Genomic DNA, 19,686 nt, shown 5'->3' with positions numbered 1-19,686 from the left:
GGGGGGGGAGGGGGAATGGGGAGGGGCTTCTAATGGCTGTGGGGCTTCTTTATGGACGGATGGAAATGTTCTCAAGTTTACCGTGGCGGTGGCTGCCAACCCTGTGAATAAACTAAGAATGCTGAATTTCACGCCTTAAACGGGTGAGCTGTTTGGTATGTGAGCTGTATCTCGATAAAGCTGTTTCTTAAAAACCTGTAGTTTTTGTTGTCTATACAGACCCACTTAAAACAGCCCATTTAGTGTAACTGAGGGTGCCTTTTTAAGTGAACTCCTTTGGTTTGTGGAAAGGTACATGTCTCACCATCCTGTCTCGGACGCACCCACTCGGTCAGAAGGGGAGGTGTTGGTGTCCCACAATTCCACCTCTCCTCAGGGGGCCCAGGGCCAAGAGAGAGGATGGCCGGTGGCCTTCCCGGCAGTGTGGGGCCCCCCTTGGCTCCCCGGGCCGCCCCAGGGAGCAGCTGGTGTCCGGGGCTAGCACAGGCCCCTGAGTGCCCACAGAGAAGCCAAACCCAGCCCTGCTTCTCCCAGCCCCGGGAATATGGCGGGAGCGAGCATGTCTCAGTTTCATGGGGAGAGTCGCTGAAGTTGCCGCCGTCACCCACTCTACCAGTGGCCGTTTCAGAGTTGGCCTTTCCTCCTCCCCCAAGCCTTCTCGACCTGCGTCCTCTCAGCCAATGACCTTGACTCACCTCTGTCGACCGGCACTCCCTGGCGGTCCACTTCAGCCTGTCAGTCCCCCTGTTGCGGTGGGCGATGCGTCCAGTCTGAGGACCCCTCGGTCCCACACCCTCTGGACCCCTCACTGGAGGGTTGTCACCTGAGGGTTACTCCTAACAGCACGGAGCGTGCTGTGGTGCGGAGCACCTCCTTTACGTCTAACGTCCCCCGACCCCCGTCCTCTACCTCCCCTTCATTTCTCTGTCCCCTTCACAGACGGTCTCCACTGGACGTCTGTCCTCACTGCCCCCACGCCGCCCCCCGTCCCGCTGCATCAGTTCCCTGTCCTCACGTACTTGACCTCTTTTTAGAACTGCCGCTTCTGGCCACTCTGGTTCTCACCACACTCTTCTCTGTTTCTGTCCCATCGCGGTCTCTTTACCACTCCTCCACGGCCACTTTTACTTTCGTCCTTTTCCAGCCTGACCTTTAAATGCTGGCGAGCCCTGGCCTTGGTCCCTAAGGCCCCCTCAGGCTTCAAGACTTATATTCTCACTGCTGATCTGGACGGGCTGGGAGGTGGGCGAGGTTTCTTGGTGTCCAGGGTGATCTTGGTAATCTTACGTTTCAATATTCAAATGGGGAAAGGCTTAGAGGCCATGGGCACAGATAAGATAGGACATTAACACTTTACGTGGCTGCCAGCAGAGGAGCGGCCTGATTAACCCTGTGTTTGGGAGATGGCCGGCCAGGAGGGTAGATGGTGAGGGACGTGGCCACGGTCAGGCCTGGAGAGCCAAGGGGGTCCAGCGAGGGCAGTGCCGGTGGCAGATCAGCAAACACCCAGAACCCAGCGCTCAACGTGGGCGACCTCGCGGATGGCGGCGCCCCTGCTCCCGGGCTGCAGACCGGCTCTGAGGGGCGCGCTTCCCCCTCAGACCCGTTGCTCACACACCCAGTAACCACGTGCCGGGTTTGCGCAGGACAGCGCTCTCCTGCCCTTGTGTTCTCTTCTCCCTCTCAGGCTGGAGGCTTGTTCACTGGGCGACACAGAGGAAGGAGGCCAGACAACCAGCTTGTCTTTGGAAATCGACTGTGCCCCTGCCCAGAGTCCCAGACAGAGCGACCCAGGCTCTGACGATGGGAGAGCGAGAGAACCATCTTCCTTTGGTGGTTAAATTAGATGCAAAAGACATGGTAAATTATCAGCTATAGATTCATCTTCCCTCTCTCCTAGGAGCTGCTTTCTGAGAAGCATTTAATTGTCTTGGCGCCAAGCAAACCGTAAGAAACCACAGGTGGGAGGATCATTGTGCTGATTCTGCAGACGCTCCCGGTGACACACCCAGGGGCTGGCGGGGTGGCCGTGGTTCCGGCCCAGCTTTACTAGCTCTCAGCTCCCAGGATGAATTCTGTTAGGAGCCGTCTTAACAGAACCTCTTTCTCTTTCCCAAGGGGAGCAACGTGCTTCGTGTATGACTTCATTCATCCTCAATTGCTGAAGATCCTCACGGCTGTTTGTGTGTGTGAGACCAGGGCGAGGCTGTGTCAGGAGGGCTCAGGTCCAGAACAAGCCACTGCAGCTGAGTTTCAGCAGGAGAGTTATTGTAGGATACTCAGCAGTTTACAGCACTACTTGTGTAAGGGCTGAAGAAACAGACGCAGGTTCAGGAGTGATTCCCGAAGCTACACCTCAGAACCTGGCCGCCACGGAAGCTGCCGCCTCTCCTCGGGTCTGGAAGCCTCCAGCCCTGAAAGCCTCCATCGGGCCCGGAAGCCACACCTGCTCTCCCGGCTCCAACCCAAGTCGCATCGTGGGGACTGGCAGCTGCATGCGGGCGCCCGCCTCCCCACCTCCTCCCAGCTGCCGGCTTGTCCTGGGCTCCCCGTGGAGTGGGGAGACCATGGCTGCCTGGCACAGAGGGGCGTCCACCTCACCTAGGCCCCAGCGCCTGCAAATCAGACCCAGATCCCTAACGGCAATGGGGCTGGAGAAGGAGACTCTTTTTTTTTTTAATAAATTTATTTATGTATTTATTTTTGGCTGCGTTGGGTCCTCGTTGCTGCGCGCAGGCTTTCTCTAGTTGCAGCGAGCGGGGGCTACTCTTCGTTGAGGTGCGCAGGCTTCTCATTGCGGTGGCTTCTCTCGTTGTGGAGCACGGGCTCTAGGCGCGTGGGCTTCAGTACTTGTGGCACGTGGGCTCAGTAGTTGTGGCGCACAGGCTTAGTTGCTCTGTGGCATGTGGGATCTTCCTGGACCAGGGCTCGAACCCGTGTGCCCTGCATTGGCAGGTGGATTCTTAACCACTGCGCCACCAGGGAAGTCCCAAGAAGGAGACTCGTGTGTTTGTTTTGTGTGAAGATGGGGAACGAATGCCAGGAACCAGGCCCCATCCCCACACAGAGGCCCTGTGGTCAGGAGAGGACCCGTCCCACACTTGGGAAGGAAGGGACCCTGACTCACCACACGCCGCCTTGGCTTTGGTCTGGGCAGGTGGGCCTCCCTGCGTCTCACGCAGCTCGGCGCCCGTCCCGCACCCAGCCTGGACCCTCCCAGCCTTCACAAGAGGCCACATCTTCAGCCCCTCTGTCCTCCTGAGGTCCCTCCCGCGTGCCGTGCCCCACAGGCTCCTCCAAACCACTGGGCATGTGCATCGCCTGAGCCTGTGAGGACACCAGTCACCCTCCTGCTGTTTCCTGTGTGATGGTCTCGAGTCTCTGACTGGATCACAAAGTCCTGGAGGAGGAATGGGGACCCAGCCTGTGGTCGTCTTGTCTCCCTGACATTTCACAGCTCAGGGCTGAAACAGAAAAGCCCCTCGACCCCCACCCTCAGGAGAGCCTGTTTCCTACACCGTGGACGGGTGGTCACGGCAGCCCCTCTCCGTGTGTGTGGTGGGTCAGGACCGAGAGATGAGCTGCAGGAAGAGGCACCGAGGTCTCCACCACCCGCTGTCGAGTGGAACCTCCCTCCTCCCAAATCCCACTGCAGGCGAGCCCGAGACCTTGGCCCACGAGGCTCGGCCTTGGGTCTTCCTCTCGGGCTCCCTGCCCCGTGGACACGGGAAGCGAACAGAGCAGGAGACAGGAGACGCGGCACGAGGTGCGGGCCCCACCGTAGGAATTAGTTACAGCTGGTGCGAACCCAGCCTCTCCTTCCCGCCTTCTCCAAAACACACAGGCAGGGGAGAGGCCTCCCTCAAGACTCTGGAGCCCAGCTCTCCCTTCTCCGCCCCAGGGAGGTCCCACGGCCGCCACAGGGGCCCATCCCAGCTCAGCCGATGCAGGAGGAGGGCCGGGGGTGGGTTCAGACGGGAGAGAAGGGAAAGCATCAGGGGAATTCCTCCTCTCCCCAGATTGCTCTCCGCACCCCCGGGACGAGGAGGAGAACGCAAGCTGACTTTTGATAGACCGGCACATCTGTCTCAAACCTAAGCCCCAATTCATTCAAAGTCCTTTAAGTCTGCTCTGCATTCTCAGCATGAAGCATTTCTCCCAGAAAAGGTGACACGGTGTTGCTTTTAAAAAGTACAACTGAAATATGCAGGGTAAAAGTCACAGGCTCACTGAGAGTGTGTCCGACAGGACGCCTGCATCGCGTCTTCAGAGTAAGTCACAGGCTCACTGAGAGTGTGTCCGACAAGACGCCTGCATCTCGTCTGGGTTCTGAGCACGGACCCCGAGCCTCTTCCCACCCACGACTCATACCTATTAGCTCGTGAATCTGAGCTCGAACAGCCAGCTTTCCTTAAGTCTGTCCTCATACTTGCTCATTCCTGCCTTTTCTTTGCAAATTCTTATTTGTAGTAAATATCACCACTGTTTTCCAGGTCCCACGTGTGGTTAATGCAGCGAAAGGTAAGGAAAGGCCATGTTAGCAGCTCTGCAGTAAAACTCAAAGGGCAGGCGGTGACCCCGACGGCCATACCAAGAAGCACCTTCGCTCAGGAGATGGCTGTGTTTAGAGAAATGGTCGGGAGGCTTACGTCCACTCAGCTCTGGGGTCTGGGGTGTACGCAGGGTCCCCAAGGATACACAGGGTCTGGTGGTTTTAAAAATGTCCTGTAACCAAAATGTAGGCCTGTGGCTGTGACGGAGCTTCAGGACACGGGGCCCAGCACAGACGGCCGTTCCTCGCGGGCTCGGGAGCCTGGGCTGAAGGAAAAGGGGGCAGCTTTCTGTCGGGGGCATTTTCAATTTCCACCTCGTCATTCTCCCCCCTGCCCCACCCCCGGGATGAAGCCTCGGCCCCACAGATGGTTTTCACACTGTAGTGCTGGTGATTGAAAGCAGTTGCAGGTGAGACACAAGCTTCCAGCAGGAATTTGATATAAATCTTCAGTTGCCTTCAAGCGAGAAAGGGGCTGCTTCCCTGGCCTGCACGGAACAGACAGATGACCCGGAACCTGTGTTGCCCTGATGCCTTCTTTTCTTTTCTTATCTCTTCAGTGTGTTCAAACTGTTGTTCCTAATGACAAGACGTGATGGAGAAAAGGCCAAGATTGCCTGAATTGTATGTCTTTTGTAAAAAAAACAATACTTCCTAAAAGTGCTGAAGTTGCCACAGTTGACAAGCATGGAGAAAGGAAATCCACGTACAAACTTGTAAGAAAGAGGGGGGGGGGAACTCTCCCAGGAACCAGTAAGAAAACAATGAGATTAGCCACAGGCTGGGAGAAAATATTTGCCGGACACGGTGTTTCCCAAAAGAACTTCCATTCAAAATAGAGAAGGGACTCCTGCAAACCCATGGTAACAGACAACCCACTAAAACCAGAGAGAAGGACTTGAACAGCATTTCACAGGAGATGCACCGAAGAGCCCAGCACAGAGCCTCCACGCCATCGTAGGAGAAATTCAGATGAAACCCTGGTGAAGGTAGCTTCACACCCACGGGAACGCTCAGATGGAAAGACCACGTGTATCAAGTGCTGGCGAGGTTGAGGCGGTGCCGACTCTCGTCGTCGTCGCTGGTGGGAACGTAAGCCGTCCGACCACACCGGCTGCTGCTGCTTATGTTAAACAGACTCACAATATGGCTCATCTATTCTACTTCTAGAAACCGAAAAAAAAAACCTTATTCTCACAAAAAGACTTATACACAAACATTCATGGAAGGGGCTTCCCTGGCGGCGCAGTGGTTGAGAGTCCGCCTGCCAATGCAGGGGACACGGGTTCGTGCCCTGGTCCGGGAAGATCCCACATGCCACGGAGCAGCTGGGCCCGTGAGCCATGGCCGCTGAGCCTGCGCGTCCGGAGCCTGTGCTCCGCAATGGGAGAGGCCACAACAGTGAGAGGCCCGCGTACCGCAAAAAAAAAAACAAACAAACAAACAAAAAAACATTCATGGGAGCTTTATTCATAAAAGCCAAACCATGCGGGAACAAGAAGTCTTTGTTGCTGGTGATGGACAACCGGATAAACGGCCAGAGGACAGAAACCTAGGCTGCTGCACACCAGAAAGAGAATGAACTCCGGACACACACGACAGAGTGATGACAAGAGCTGGGAGAAGAGAAGCCGGACACAGAGCCCCGCCGTCCGCCTGCGCGTCCCTGGAGTCCAGAGCCCAGGAACCAACCCAGTGGCAGGATCCACAACAGTAGTCGCCCGGGGCAGCGGGTAGGGGAGGGCTAGGGGCACAGGGATACCCACGTTTCAGGAGGACGTCCCATGTCTCGACCAGGGTGGCGGTTCCCAGGTGCACACATTCGTCAGGACTCACACTGCAGACTTCAATGTGTGCATTTTACTGTATGTAAACTACACGTCCGTGAACCTCATGGAAACAATAGCGGCGTCTTCAGGACTGGTCGTCTGGGGAAGGCGCCCCCTCCTGCACGTCTGTGGGCGTGACAGAAATTGGTTCTGAGTTTAGTAACCTTCATAAAAATATTGAGCAGGACCCTTTTTTACCTGGCTGTAGTATAGATTCACACTGGGAGTCAGGACGCTTTTTACCTGGCTGTAGTATAGATTCACACTGGCTATAGTATAGATTCATACGGGAGTCAGGGAGTTGTTTGGATTTTTCAGCAGGTCCCAGATTTAACCTCAGAAGCGCTTTTCAGCTTGACTTTAAATGTTCCATGTAGCGCTGCTCTGCCTTGGAGGAACTGCCAATTCTGTGTTAGAGTTCTCCAGAAAAGGCCACTTTAAAAAGGGAAAAAGGAAGGAACATTCCGGACATTGCATCGCAGAGTTGTGTGTGTTGAAAACTTGCCTCGATTTACATTGTATTTTCTACTAGAAACAGTGTTTTGAAACTATCTACAAATGCCATGTTATCCATCTGTCATAAATATGTTTTTTGTTTTTTTTTTGCGGTACGGGGGCCTCTACCGTTGCGGAGCACAGGCTCCGGACGCGCAGGCTCAGCGGCCATGGCTCACGGGCCCAGCCGCTCCGCGGCATGTGGGATCTTCCCGGAACGGGGCACGAACCCGTGTCCCCTGCATCGGCAGGCAGACTCTCAACCACTGCGCCACCAGGGAAGCCCATAAATATGTTTTAAAAAAGAAAGAACTCAGAGCACGAGCCAGTTCTCCCAATCACGCCCTGGGCACATCAGCCCTGCGCACACCTGTCGTCTCTTCCCCTTCTTTTCCTGCTTTTCACCACTGAACAAGGAGGTAGTCAGTCCAGAAAGGGTGGAACATGTTTTTTTAAAACCTCATCTTATTACTTTATCAACCCTCACAAATCAGTCCAAGGATAAATTTGGCAAAGGATTATGAAAAGGTAACAATGGCAAGGAAACTCAGGTGGCTTAGGGGACGCCTGTCATGGCTGACTCAGCCGCAGCCAGATACACCTGCTTGATCCAGGACAGGAGTGCTCACGCCGTGGACACGGACACCCTCCACGCTCTTCTCGCCGCCACTGTCCCACCAGGAAGCCCACGCACGTTCCAGTGGGCAGATGTGAAGCTCAGTACATTTAAGGTCATTACCAGAAAGATGTACTAGAAGTCAAATTTCCCAGTCCAGATGGCTGGGTTAAAATAAAAACAATCCTATTCTTTATTTCCCAGTGAAAAACGTCCCCACAGCTCTGGTCTACCCAGCATTCAGGTACACTGTTGGCAGTCTCTAGCAGAATGTACCAAGATTTTTAAACATTTCTATCTATAGACAACCTGATTCCTCTTCTGATAATTTATCCTAAGTAAACAGAGACGCACTTAGCTTTAGGTACAAAATATTCTATGCAGAATACTTTACAAGGGGAAAAATGTTGACAACATCATGACTCTCCTACAACAGGGGAAATTCCAAAGTCAGTGATGGCGACGTGATGGAGTCCTATTCATTCAAAACTAAACTTTCGGTCTCCTGTGAGCCTGCTGTCCTCACGCACTGCGGTGAAGCGTGGAGTTAACTTGCAGGTCTGAGGTCGGGCTGGCTACATCAAGCCCTGGCTCTGGAACGTTCGGTGTGACCTTGGAATGTTTGCACATCTAACCCTTAGTTCCCTTGTATGAAAACAATGAGGCTACCATAGAATTAAGAAAAATAATTCCTGCGAGGAACTGAGACATACGAGGGCTCAGTAAACGTTTCCAGTAACTCTGGTTACACAGAAATCACTGGGTGCTTTAAAAGATACCGACGGTTGGGCTTCCCTGGTGGTGCAGTGGTAGGGAGTCCGCCTGCCGATGCAGGGGACACAGGTTCGTGCCCCGGTCCGGGAAGATCCCACGTGCCGCGGAGCGGCTGGGCCCGTGAGCCAGGGCTGCTGAGCCTGCGCGTCCGGAGCCTGTGCTCCGCAATGGGAGAGGCCACAACAGTGAGAGGCCCGCGTACCGCAAAACAAAAAACAACAAAGAAAAAAAAGATACGGATGGTGGGTTCCGCACCCAGAAACTCCGACATAGGTGGCCTGGGGTGTAGACACAGCATCCAGGCTTTTCGAAGCTGCTCAGGTCGTTCTGGTCCCAGCCGCGGGAGGGGAGCTCGTACTGGACTAACCATCCTCATGACCATGACAAACTGGTCAGAGTATGAAGACCAGTGGCAGGTACATACCAGGAGCAGGTACAGCCCCTTCCCCGAAGGGAGGACAGCACCCCGGCCGGCTCCACACCGACCAGCTGTCCAGTCGCCAAACAGCAAAACAGGTACTTGAGCAGAAAGTGGCCATCGAACTGGGCTGAAGACAGAGGTGAAACGTCCCAGGAAGCATGGCGGATGGAGGGGAAGCACCGAATCAGTGTGAGGTTCCCCCGTGTCCTCAGCAGTGGCAGCCCGAGTGCGGGGACACGCAGGAAGCCAAGGTGGAGGCCTAGGTCCCCGGAGCCTGAGCTCAGGACCGGGCTCAGTGAACCCGCAGGCTGTTCCGGAGAAACCGGACGGACTACAGCTCAGCAGGGGCTGAAGGCTGTGCCCTGGGACAGTGACAGCCGGAGCCCACAGGCCTGAGGCCCAGCCAGGAGGTGACCGCACCCCAGAGCAGAAGGCAACCCACAGGAGAGGAAGATGATGCAACTCAAAGTCCCCACAACACATCATCCACAATTCCCCAAACAATAGTCATCCTTAAAAAGGCACTAGACAAGCAGAAGAACAAAACAAAACAACAGAAAACGTGATCCATAATCAAGATAATAGAAAGAGACTTATAGATAACTTAAATTTTGAATTTAGCAGATGAACCATTTAAAACAGCTCTGACAAATCTGTAAGGGATTCACAAGAAAGAGGGAAAGAAGAGGGAGGGCCGCGCGCGAGAGAGTCTTGGCAGAGAACTAGAAATGTCAAAAAGAAACAAATGGAATTCTAGAATTGAACAAACAGGGCCGAAATTAAAAATTCAGTGGCTAGGCCTCACGAAGGACTACACAGCTAGAAGAGGATCATGAATTTGAAAACAAGTCAGTGGAAATGATCCATTTTCTGAACCACAAAGAGGAAAAGTCCTGTGGAAGAACAGCAAATGATTGGTCTAACATACGAATTGGAGCCCAGAAGGAACAGACAGAGAGAATGGGCAGAAGAATATTGAATGAGATAACGGCCGTTTGCTCCCAAAATTGATACAAGACGACCCACAGAGCCAAGAAGCTCAGCAACCCGCGTGCGTGATAAACACAGAGGACACATCTTAGCCAAACTTCTGAAGAATGAAAATAAAGAGGAAAATCTTCGGAAAAAAACTAATGAGAAGAAAGGAGACACGTTACCCTCAGAGAAATGACAAAAATGATGATGACTGACATGAACAGAAGGGATAGAAGCTAAAGGAGAATTGAAAAACACCTTCAAAAAGAAAAAAATGCCACCTCGAAATCTAGGTCAAGTGAAAATCTCCTTTGAAAATGTAGGCAAAATAAAAGACATTTTCAGAAGAACAAAAAATGAGAGAATTCGTTGCTAGAGGAAGTTCTCCAGGTTGAAGGGAAAAATCCCTGATCTAAACCTGAATCTGCAGGAAAGAATGAAAACCACCACGCGTGGTAAACCTACAGGAACACAGTTCTTTAGAAGCGTGGTCTGTAAAATGCAAAAATAATAAAAATGAGTTTATTGTATGATTTCTATGTAAGTAGAAGTAAAACGTGTGACAAGACAGCATAAAGGGCTGGGGCATAAATTGAATTATAATGGTATGAGGTGCTCACATTGTATGTGGAGCGGCACGAAATTAAAGTTTGACTGTGATAGATGATCGACAAGAACCTACTGTAGAGCACAAGGAGCTCTACTCAATACTCTGTGCCAACCTATATGGGGAAAGAATCTGCAAAAGACTAGATATGTATGCATGTGCATAACTGAACCACTGTGCTGCACACCTGAAACTAACCCAACGTTGTAAATCAACTATACTCCAATATAAAATGAAAATTAAATTAAAAAAAGAAAGGATTGAATGGAGAGGCTATCGGGTAACTTGAAGAGTCGAAAAGAAGGCTATGGAATTGGGCTCCCAACGGTAGGAATCAGGGCAGCTCTGCAGCTCTACTTTTTGCCCCCCAATCTCTGTATTACTGTTGTTAAAAAACAAGACAAAGGGCCCAAAATGGAGTCTCTTATGCTAAACCCTCCGTCAGCAAAGCCAGACTGAGCTTCATGCCGGTTTCGGGTCTCCCGGAAACGGAGTCTCAAACCAGCCCCTCGGGAATCTCCGGTCAGCGCTAGTCCTGTCGCCGGCAGAGCCCGTTAACAATTTCTGGGAAATAAAAACAGAATCTGGTTAATACAATCAAGTCTAACCTTTTGTTTCCCTTTGTGCTGAGTCTAGTGTCCCTGGCTCACAGCGGCCGCCCTGGGGAACTGACCAGGTGGCAAGTTCTGGGTTTAAACCCGCCGCTCTCTCCTCCGGACCCCTCACCTAACCCCTCAGGAGTTCATTCGATGCCCTGTTTCCTGAAACGAGTCATTAGGAACCACAACACTCATTTTCTCATCCTTCGTGGCCGTGGAACGGCCAGCATTGTGCATTTCTCCCCGGAGGACCCAAATTTGGAAAGTGCACTGTCCCACCAAGCTCCCTTCCTACCAAACTTCCATCTGGCTGACCACCAATTACATGTAACTACACCCAGGGCCTCATAAACCACAGAATGGATCAGCAACATGCTGGTATCAAATGGTACCGCCCATGGGGATCCTTTTCTCTGAGGCTTTGCCCAGAGAAAATCACACGTCCTATCGTCTCGAGGATGCCCCAGCCCCAAGAAAGCGCAGATCCTGTGGTCTCACAATGAACAGTGCCTTCCAGGCTGTAATCTAGGGCCTGATTCTTCTTCCCAACTATTATCCCCACGATGCCGAGGGTGCTGTCTTTTGAGTGAAACTGTCATAGATGGGAATTCACCTACAAACAAGGGGACAGGCAACCCCCAGGGTAGGGACACAGATTCCACCACGAAAGCTCATCCCTGAGGTGATTCTTCAAAAATTCTACTTCAAAGACTCAAATCAACATGAATTAATCTTTGAAGCAGCTACTTTGGAACAAATTCTTGTGCCACCTTGTTCAGGCTTTCCCTCGCTCACTGTCTCTTACTTAACAAGGCTCGATTTGGGGAATCTGGGCAAGAAAGCTTCCATCTACAGCAAAAGCAATGCTGAATTCCTGTGAGCAATTCCTGGGAGTTCACCTGTGATGTTATCCGCCCGCAGAGAAGGATTCATTCACAAAAGGACAGGCCGAGACTGACTGAAAGGAGAGACCAACTTGTGATCAGCTCCTTTGCAGATGGAAGACAACTTGGGAATCGTGGGCACCATTTCAGGGTCCTCCAAGTCTTTGCTATTAACCCTTCCCTAGGTTGCCTGGGGAACACATTTATGCTTTTCCTAATAGTAAAGGAAGTGAAAGAGGGGAAAGAACAGGCTTTGAGACCAGACGGACCTGGATTCTGGTCTCCTTTGCAAAATTCATAAAGAAAGTACTTCCTTCCAGGGTGGTTTTATGCATCAAAGATAATGTATATAAAGAGCCCATCACAGGGCTTCCCTGGTGGTGCAGTGGTTGGGAGTCTGCCTGCCAATGCAGGGGACACGGGTTCGTGCCCCGGTCCGGGAAGACCCCACATGCCGCGGAGCGGCTGCGCCCGTGAGCCATGGCCGCTGAGCCTGCGCGTCCGGAGCCTGTGCTCCGCAGCGGGAGAGGCCACAACAGTGAGAGGCCCGCGTACCGCAAAAAAAAAAACAAAAAACAAAAAAAACAAAAAAAAGAGCCCATCACAGTGTCAGAAACACAGTCGGTGCACAATTAAATGCTAAATAGTATTATTTGGGGCAAGGAAACCATAGATTAGACCCAACTCTACCACCTACCAGCTCTGTGATCCAATATCTTAGTTCCATCTGCAAAGTGGGAATAATAATGGTAAAGATAAATGAGGTCATCGATGATAAACTGTAAAGCACTATACATCACATGGTGTTATCTGACCTTTGAAGTTTCTTCAGACTCCAGCAGTCTATAATTTACCACCTGATAAAAGGGTTGTACTGTGGTTTAGAGTGAGGTGAGAAGGTTTACCAACTAATAGAGCTCAGTTGCCGTATCAACTCAGACATTATTTTCAAAGTAAGAAAGTTAATGTTGAGGTACATGTCTTCTGTAACATCCCAGTTTTCCACTGTAGATAAAGACAAGAGACAAAGCTGTATTTTAGGATCAGAGCACTAGAGTGGAACTAATACTCTGTTAAGCTGGGAAAACTAGGACTTACCTTGGCTTTGGTAACACAACGTGAAGACACTCTACTTGTATATTTTGAAATCCCCAAATTCTCTTGTAGAAAATGTCAATCAAGCACCATCAAAATATTGTGCCTTTTCAGCCTCTCATCATAAGCAAGCAGTGTTTTCCATTATGGGTTAGAGATAAGGCAGAGTGCTTTATGGATCTAACAACTTCTGAAGCTATTCAAGAGCAAAAGGATGTGATATGTACACAGAGAGAGGGGAGGAGAGAAACTGTTATATATATATATAACTGTATATATATAGTTATATATAGAATACCATATATAATATATGATATGGATAGAAAATATGTTATATGTAGTTATATCTGCAGTATATATTATGTAGGGAGGGATATAGACAGACAGTGAACGTGTTGCATGTATATTATGAGAAGGTCTTCAGTTATAGTTTGCCTGAAAGCGGTAAGTATCTTCCCGCCGAGCTGGGCCGGGCACGGTTTGCTCAGCTGTGCAGGGCACTCTTCTAAAGCATTTATTATTTTAAGCACAGCAGTGGCCCTAATACTTGGAGGGGTGCCTGGTTCAGGTGACTTGTGTTTCCCTACATTGTCAGAAACAGTTTTCCCGATTCTTAGTCTTAAGAATTATTGGTTCAGTTTTCAAAGTTTCACTAATATCAAAGGTTAGCTTTTCTTGTGACACGTGAACTTTCTCACTCTGTCAAGACCGTTTTCTTAGCACGGCCCGTCACGGACACTGGCTTCCAGATCTCGGACTAATAAAGAGATGCTTCTTTACACTATTTCTTTCTCAGGTCACGCTGCCAGAGCAGCAGGTCTCTGAGCCATGTAGATGTCAAACCTTGAACCGGGTCTGGTTGTATAAGGCTTTCATGGCACGTTTAACACGACATGACTCAAAGTTTCAAAAGAGCTCAGTTCACTTGCATCTCACATACTTGGAGAATTCCCTTTTTCTTACGGAAAGTACCATTTTCTTGAAACATAGCTGCCCTTCCAATTGCATAAGGAGAATCCCATAATCATGAGAGAGGAGACCCCTCGGGTCGGTTGTACAAATGGTCCTGGAAAGGGCGGGAGCAGAGAGGAGCAGCAGGACAGGAGGCTGGTTCGTGGACTGACCGGGAGCCAAGGGTCATCCAGGCCCCCTGGGAGGGGCTCAGAACTTGTCTTTGCAGAGGTTTCAGGAGGATGTCAGGTGGGTGGGGAGGGATGAGCGTGTTGCTGGCTGCACCAGCATTACCTGGAATTCCTGCGAAAACACAAATCCCTGGGCCCTGCCTGTGGACACTCCGAGTCAGCCGGACTTTCTGGAAGACCCAGAATCTGTCTTAAATTTTAACAAGTGTCGGGTGGGTCCGATTCCTTCTGTGTGGTGGTTTCGGAACACTTGATTTGATTATTCCAAGCAGGACTCACCAGGTTGATGTCAGCTTGTGCTGTGCTGGTGAGGGTTTAACCTTCACACACACACACACACACACACACCAAAAACAGGCCTTGATTCTGAGCCTTGCTGAGTTCTGATGCCCACACGTGTACACACACCGTGGTGGACATGGGGACACAGAGCTGGGAATAGATGCCCATGAGGGGCCCCCATGGCCAAGCCTGCAGAGCTGCCCAGCAGCCAGTGGGAGGGTCCAGGGCCAGTGGGTCACCTAGAAAAGGGAACTGGGGAGACAGGTGTGAGCCCAGTGTCCAGGAGCTCCCAGTGCCCGGTGGGTGCCGTGTGTGCATGCAGTGCGGGGGCCTGATGAGAGGGCAGATGACAGATACGTGTCCCTTCCTTTATTTGCCATTTTTTACAACAATGCGTTAGTCTGTAACAGCTCCAAAAGCGACTGATGAGGTTTTTTAATTTCTTTTTATTTTTTAATATTTATTATTATTTTTTTTGGCTGCGTCGGGTCTTTGCAGCATGCAGGATCTTTCGTTGCGGTGTGCGGGTTTCTCTCTAGTTGCAGGACGCAGGCTTAGTTGCCCTGTGGCATGTGGGATCTTAGTGCCCTGACCATGTCCCCTGCATTAGAAGGCAGATTCTTAAGCACTGGACCGCCAGGAAAGTCCCGAGGTTTTTTAATTTCTTAGTTTCATTAGAAACTCAGGGACTTCCCTGGTGGCGCAGTGGTTAAGAATCCACCTGCCAATGCAAGGCACGTGGGTTCCTGCCCTGCTCCGGGAAGATCCCATGTGCTGCGGAGCAACTAAGGCCGTGTGCCACAACTACTGAGCCCACGTGCCACAACTACTGAAGCCTGTGCGCCTAGAGCCCGTGCTCCACAGAGAAGCCACCGCAATGAGAAGCCCGCGCACTGCAAGGAAGAGTAGCCCCGCTCACTGCAACTAGAGAAAGCCCGCGCGCAGCAACGAGGACCCAACGCAGCCAAACATAAACAAATTTATTTTAAAAAAAAAGAAAAAGCAACTCCGACTTTGACACTTTACTGCGCTTTAGCACATGGCGGTTTGCTTTTCTCACTGACGCAGAGAGAGCCCCACTGTCGGCTCCGGGCTTAACGCGGCCCCAGTGGCTCAGGAAGTGTCCTTGCTTGTGTGCCCTCCCTGGGTTTTCAGACCGTGGCCCAGATGCCTCACGTCTTGCTTTAGCTCTTCTATGTTTTAAGAAGATTTTTGTGCATGTGTTTCTTATTCGTCCTCAGCAGAGGGCTGGTTACCCAGTCGTTGCCAGAGGTGGCCTGAAGTGGACATGTCGAGTTCCTTTGTTGTTTGGTTGGGCCGGTTTGTTGGGAACGTGCTTTGTGTTGGGTGCCACCGGGAACAAGACATCGAATGACTCCTCAGCCCTTGCAGCCGGCCGGGGTCCGACGTGTGACACCACAGCTGCTGTGCAGAACGAAGAGGTGACGCACGCGGGTCCAGGCAGAGTGTCAGGGAACTGGCAGAGGGACAGGAGGGCTTCCGGGGGGAGGTGGCACCGGCCAGGCCCGCACATGTGAGATGGGAGGCGTCACTGTCCTCGCCTTCAGCCGCAGCTGGTACATCAACCCGGCAGACACCGCAGGGACCAGCAGCTCCCGACACCAGCTGAACCCACCCGGCGCCCGTGCCCAGGAGGGGTCGGGCCCAGCCCACGGGCCTGTCTACTGGTCCACACTTCGCATGCTAACCCAGCCGCTACACAGAAACATGAAGTGCAACAGAGGAAACATCTGGGGTCCATGATCTCCTCTCTGGGGAGCCTCTTAGAGTCATCCTGACGAGAGGCCTGAGGGTTAGGAGGTAAACTGATCTGCTGTGTATTCCTCTACAGCCAGCTTCTGGAAGAAAAGAGGTGGTGGAAGTGAACTTACTCGGGAATTATTCAGGTTAAAGCCAGCTCCACTCTCCGCAAAAAAAAAAAAAAAAAAAAAAGAAAAAGAAAAGAGAAGAGGAAGCACAGCATATCTAAGGACAGAAAATTAAAAGGCAGTTTTTTCAAAAATGTGAAGGGGTCATTTCAGATCCTTATGGAAAAGAAAGGAGTGTACCAGCCCCAAGCCCGGGACTGGGCTGAAACCCAGCGTCCGCAGGCCTGGCTGGCTGGGACCCAGAGCTTGAGCCCCAGGGAGCCGCAGGCCTGCAGGTGCCCAGGGCCCGGGGCAGCCGGGACGCCAGCGGGAGGAGTGAATTCTGAGCGGCGTGTGGGGGAAGGGCAGTGACCCAAAATTCGTGGGCCTGGAGATCTGAAAAAAGGAGAAACGCCGGGCCAAAAGGAATGGAACAGAGCTCTTACCTCGGCAGAATACAAACGAGCTCCCTGCCGAGGAGGGAAACAAAATGTCACCACCTCGAACCTGAGGGATGCTCCGGGGGGGCAGGCAGCCCCAGCACTGGACTGGCGACGCGACGCCCTTTAAAGGACAGGAGGGACTTCCAGGCAGAGTGCCAGGTGTCCTCGTGCTGCTCGAGTCCTACCTGTCCAGCGCCACCTGGGCAGATGACAATTTGGGGGTGGGGGTGTGTGTGAGCTCTCCGCTTGCTGTAGTGCCAAGTATGGTTCCATCCAACCTAGAAAACCCGCCAGGGACGCCTGGCCCCGGGTCCGGACTGAAACAAGCAGGTGGCTGTCAGAGCCCGCACTCCGGGCCACAGCCCAGGAAGGGACAATGTGGCAGCTCTTCCAGAGGCCAAGGTGGCCCTGCGGGCTGTCCAACAAGAGCAAGCCCTCGGCCGTGGCGAAGGGAGAGTGGCAAAGGGGGTCCAGCTTGGGAGGGTCCCCAGGGCCAGTCAGAACCTGGCGAGGATCCCCGGCCGGGCAGCCCGAGGCCGGCTCAGAGGAGCCGAGGGTCTCGCCCAGGAGCGCCCCGTGCTACAGCCGGAAGGGGGTCTCCCGCCGGCCCGCCCTCCCCCGCCGCCGCCGCCGGGGGCTGGGAGGGGCTCCGGAGACTGGGCGGGGGCGCGGCCCGAGCGAAGGTCTGTGCGCTCCAGCGCCCTCTCCCTGCCGGGGGCTGCCCTGCGGACACCGGCCGGCCCGGGATCCCCAGCCTCGGCCCAGCCCCCGTCCTGGGTGCGGCCTCCACAGCCCAGGATCACCCTCGTCCTGCTCACGGCCGGAGACGGGCCGTGTGATCGGTCACGCGCTCGCTGTGGCGGCGTCGGTGGGTTGCACGCCACCCCCAGAAGGGGCTTCCCAAGCACACCCGACCGTGGCGCCGTGGGAAACTCTGGCCCAAACTGTGGGCTGTCCCCGAATGACAGAGGGCCCTGAACAAAGGATCCGCTTACGACTCGACCGTCGTGGTCACTCGAGATGACGTTCGTCATCAGGATCACCGACTTGCGCAGAAAGAACAGAAGGAAAAGACGTCTTTATGGAATCAAACGCTTTTATTTGGAATAAGCATCAAGAAAATGAAGGGGTTGCCTCATAAATGCAGGGCCGCAGAGTACTCAGCGAGAGGTCAGAAAATAATGATAAAAATATTGTGCAGCAGATTAAAATAACTTGAAACTACGATCACTGGCTATGAAGGGCATCCACATGGAACCACACGGGAAATAAATGGTAAAATCTTCAGGCGATTTGCTCTCTTGGCTGCCCTGGTGGCAGGGGAGCCAGCCCGCAGACCTCAGCGCTGCTCTGACCCCCAGTCCACCGGGGCGCCTGCCTAGTGGGGAGCAGGTCGTGCTCTGCCTGCTGGGCTCCCAAGGCCTCCCCGCGTCTCTGAGCCACCTGACAGGGGCTCGTGCTTCCAGCGAACGGGCTCCAGCACGGGCGGCAGTGGTCGCGCGAGGCTTCACTGGGGCTGCAGCTGGCTCTTCAGTCTGGCAAGTCTCATGAGGCACCTGTCCCTCCACTCCCTCCTGGCAGCTAAGTGCTCCGGGTCATCTGGAACCTTCACGCACATGGCCTGGAAACAGGAAAGAAAAAGAAAAGACAGGAGGGAAAAAGGGGAAAGAAGCATGAAGAGCAACTAACTTGGCAGGGGGGAAATTTCTCCTATTTATGCAAACTCTGAATCTGCTTTCAGAGACAAAAGAAGCCTGGCAAACCCTAAACTAATGTAACTTTCCAAATCCAGAGGGGCCGACGGTTCCTTCAGACGAGTCAAAATGACCTGGTAGTTCCTTGGTCACACCGCTCAGAGGGTCCCCTGAGACCCTGACGGGGCTATGAACAGTCAGGGACGTGGAACCTCAAAGTCAAGCCAAAGAGCCTGGCTACAAACGAATCCTCGCCTTCCACCGGCAGGGAGTCTACACACCTGGTGCACTTTTTCAGCTGCGGCCCCGGAAAATTCTGGAACGGGTCCAAAAGTCTTTAGGACATGTTTCATGCCCTCGCTGTACCTGTCACAGTAGCTTAACATACCTGGAAGCACAAGAAAACAAGAATGCCCAAGTCAGAGAACTCTTGTCTGCGGCTCAAACCAAGAATGTGTCCAGAGGGTGTTGCCCTGGGCTCACACTCCCGTGGACGAAGCAGGGCTGCGGGTGGGAAAGGCACCCTGTCAGCGGCCCTGGGCTCACTCCTCAAGCTTTTCTCGGTAATAAAGGCCCGAGAAGCAACCCGACCTCCAGGCCTGGGTCAGCACCTCTCAGGGACGCTGGGTCGGCCCACGTTCCTGCTTTGATTCCTCGACTATCACATTAATCCTGTTTTCACCACAAGCGTCTCCTTCAACGATGTACCTATGAGGTTACTCGTGTACATGGCTCGAATGCATTTTCTAAGGACCAAAGATGTCAAGTTCAACTAAATCCGTTGCCCACTCCGCTCTTATCCCTGGATTCTACCTGGCACTTGCCCCACCGGGCGGCGGCGGCCTTAACACGGGCTCTTCACCCCAGGGGCTGGCTAGGCTGTGGCCGCTGGGTTAGGGCGCCGCCAGCCACCCGCCCCGACCTGCATCTGAGCCCCGGCCACACGACTTCCCACTACGCCGGGCCCTCAATCGAAGATGGAGCCCTAGGATTCTGGTGGAGAAGCACATGGACAAGAGGCTCACCCTGGCGGGGCTTGGGGGCGGGAGGGAAGCGCCGCACTTAGGAGCAGCGCGCGGGCTGCCTGGCGGAGGCGGACTCCAAGAGGAAGCCCGTCAGCTGCCCACACGCGGGGCGGGCTTGCCTGGACTCACCAATCGGCACACAGCGTGGCCCTCCCTCCCCCATCCCTCCCTCCTGCCCGCCAGGCAGGTCGCCTCGGGAGCCTGGCCCCGGAGCCGCTGAGCTGCGCTGGCCCCTTGCCAACCTCTCTCAAAACCAGGGAGACTCGGCAGTTGGTCAGTCAGGCTAAAAAGATAACAAGGGAACAAACGAAACTGCAGGATTTGCAGAGATCCAGAGCTGGGCCCTCACCGACCCCACGAAAGCTGCGCGATTCATTTAAAATAA

The 19,686-nt window shown here is 53.1% G+C and overlaps 1 protein-coding gene and 2 long non-coding RNA genes across 9 annotated transcripts in view; 1 reads left to right on the top strand and 2 right to left on the bottom strand.

The window, feature by feature from the left end:
- The window catches only part of LOC113625790 (uncharacterized), a 16,739-nt gene extending 7,410 nt beyond the window's left edge, over positions 1–9,329 (bottom strand). For 2 of the 3 annotated variants that reach the window (XR_003434863.1, XR_003434861.1), the window contains exon 1: positions 696–1,477. This is a non-coding gene — a long non-coding RNA (uncharacterized LOC113625790). Of the gene's footprint in view, positions 1–695; positions 1,478–6,647; positions 6,651–9,317 lie in introns of those variants that run through there. The other variant, XR_003434862.1, reaches the window with a different exon arrangement.
- LOC113625791 (uncharacterized) lies at positions 1,849–2,700 on the top strand. The gene is made up of 2 exons (XR_003434865.1): positions 1,849–1,947; positions 2,119–2,700. It is a non-coding gene; the product is annotated as an uncharacterized LOC113625791 (long non-coding RNA).
- Positions 9,330–17,660: 8,331 nt separating the features above from the next.
- CRYL1 (crystallin lambda 1) overlaps positions 17,661–19,686 on the bottom strand; it is a 73,802-nt gene continuing 71,776 nt past the window's right edge. For 3 of the 5 annotated variants that reach the window (XM_027116737.1, XM_027116739.1, XM_027116740.1), the window contains 2 exons: positions 18,558–18,664; positions 17,661–18,203 (listed from right to left, as the gene is read on the bottom strand). In XM_027116737.1, the coding sequence (XP_026972538.1) occupies positions 18,090–18,203; positions 18,558–18,664 (221 nt within the window). In that variant the 3' untranslated portion in view covers positions 17,661–18,089. Of the gene's footprint in view, positions 18,204–18,556; positions 18,665–18,867; positions 19,023–19,686 lie in introns of those variants that run through there. The other 2 variants (XR_003434858.1, XR_003434860.1) reach the window with 2 other exon arrangements.

Source organism: Aethalodelphis obliquidens, unplaced genomic scaffold (genome assembly GCF_003676395.1).
Source record: "Aethalodelphis obliquidens isolate GAN/ISIS:26980383/991018 unplaced genomic scaffold, ASM367639v1 scaffold16, whole genome shotgun sequence".
In the NCBI taxonomy this organism is placed as follows: Eukaryota; Metazoa; Chordata; class Mammalia; order Artiodactyla; family Delphinidae; genus Aethalodelphis; species Aethalodelphis obliquidens.
Note: the sequence above shows the minus strand (reverse complement) of the source record. Positions and strands in the feature narration are given on the sequence as shown.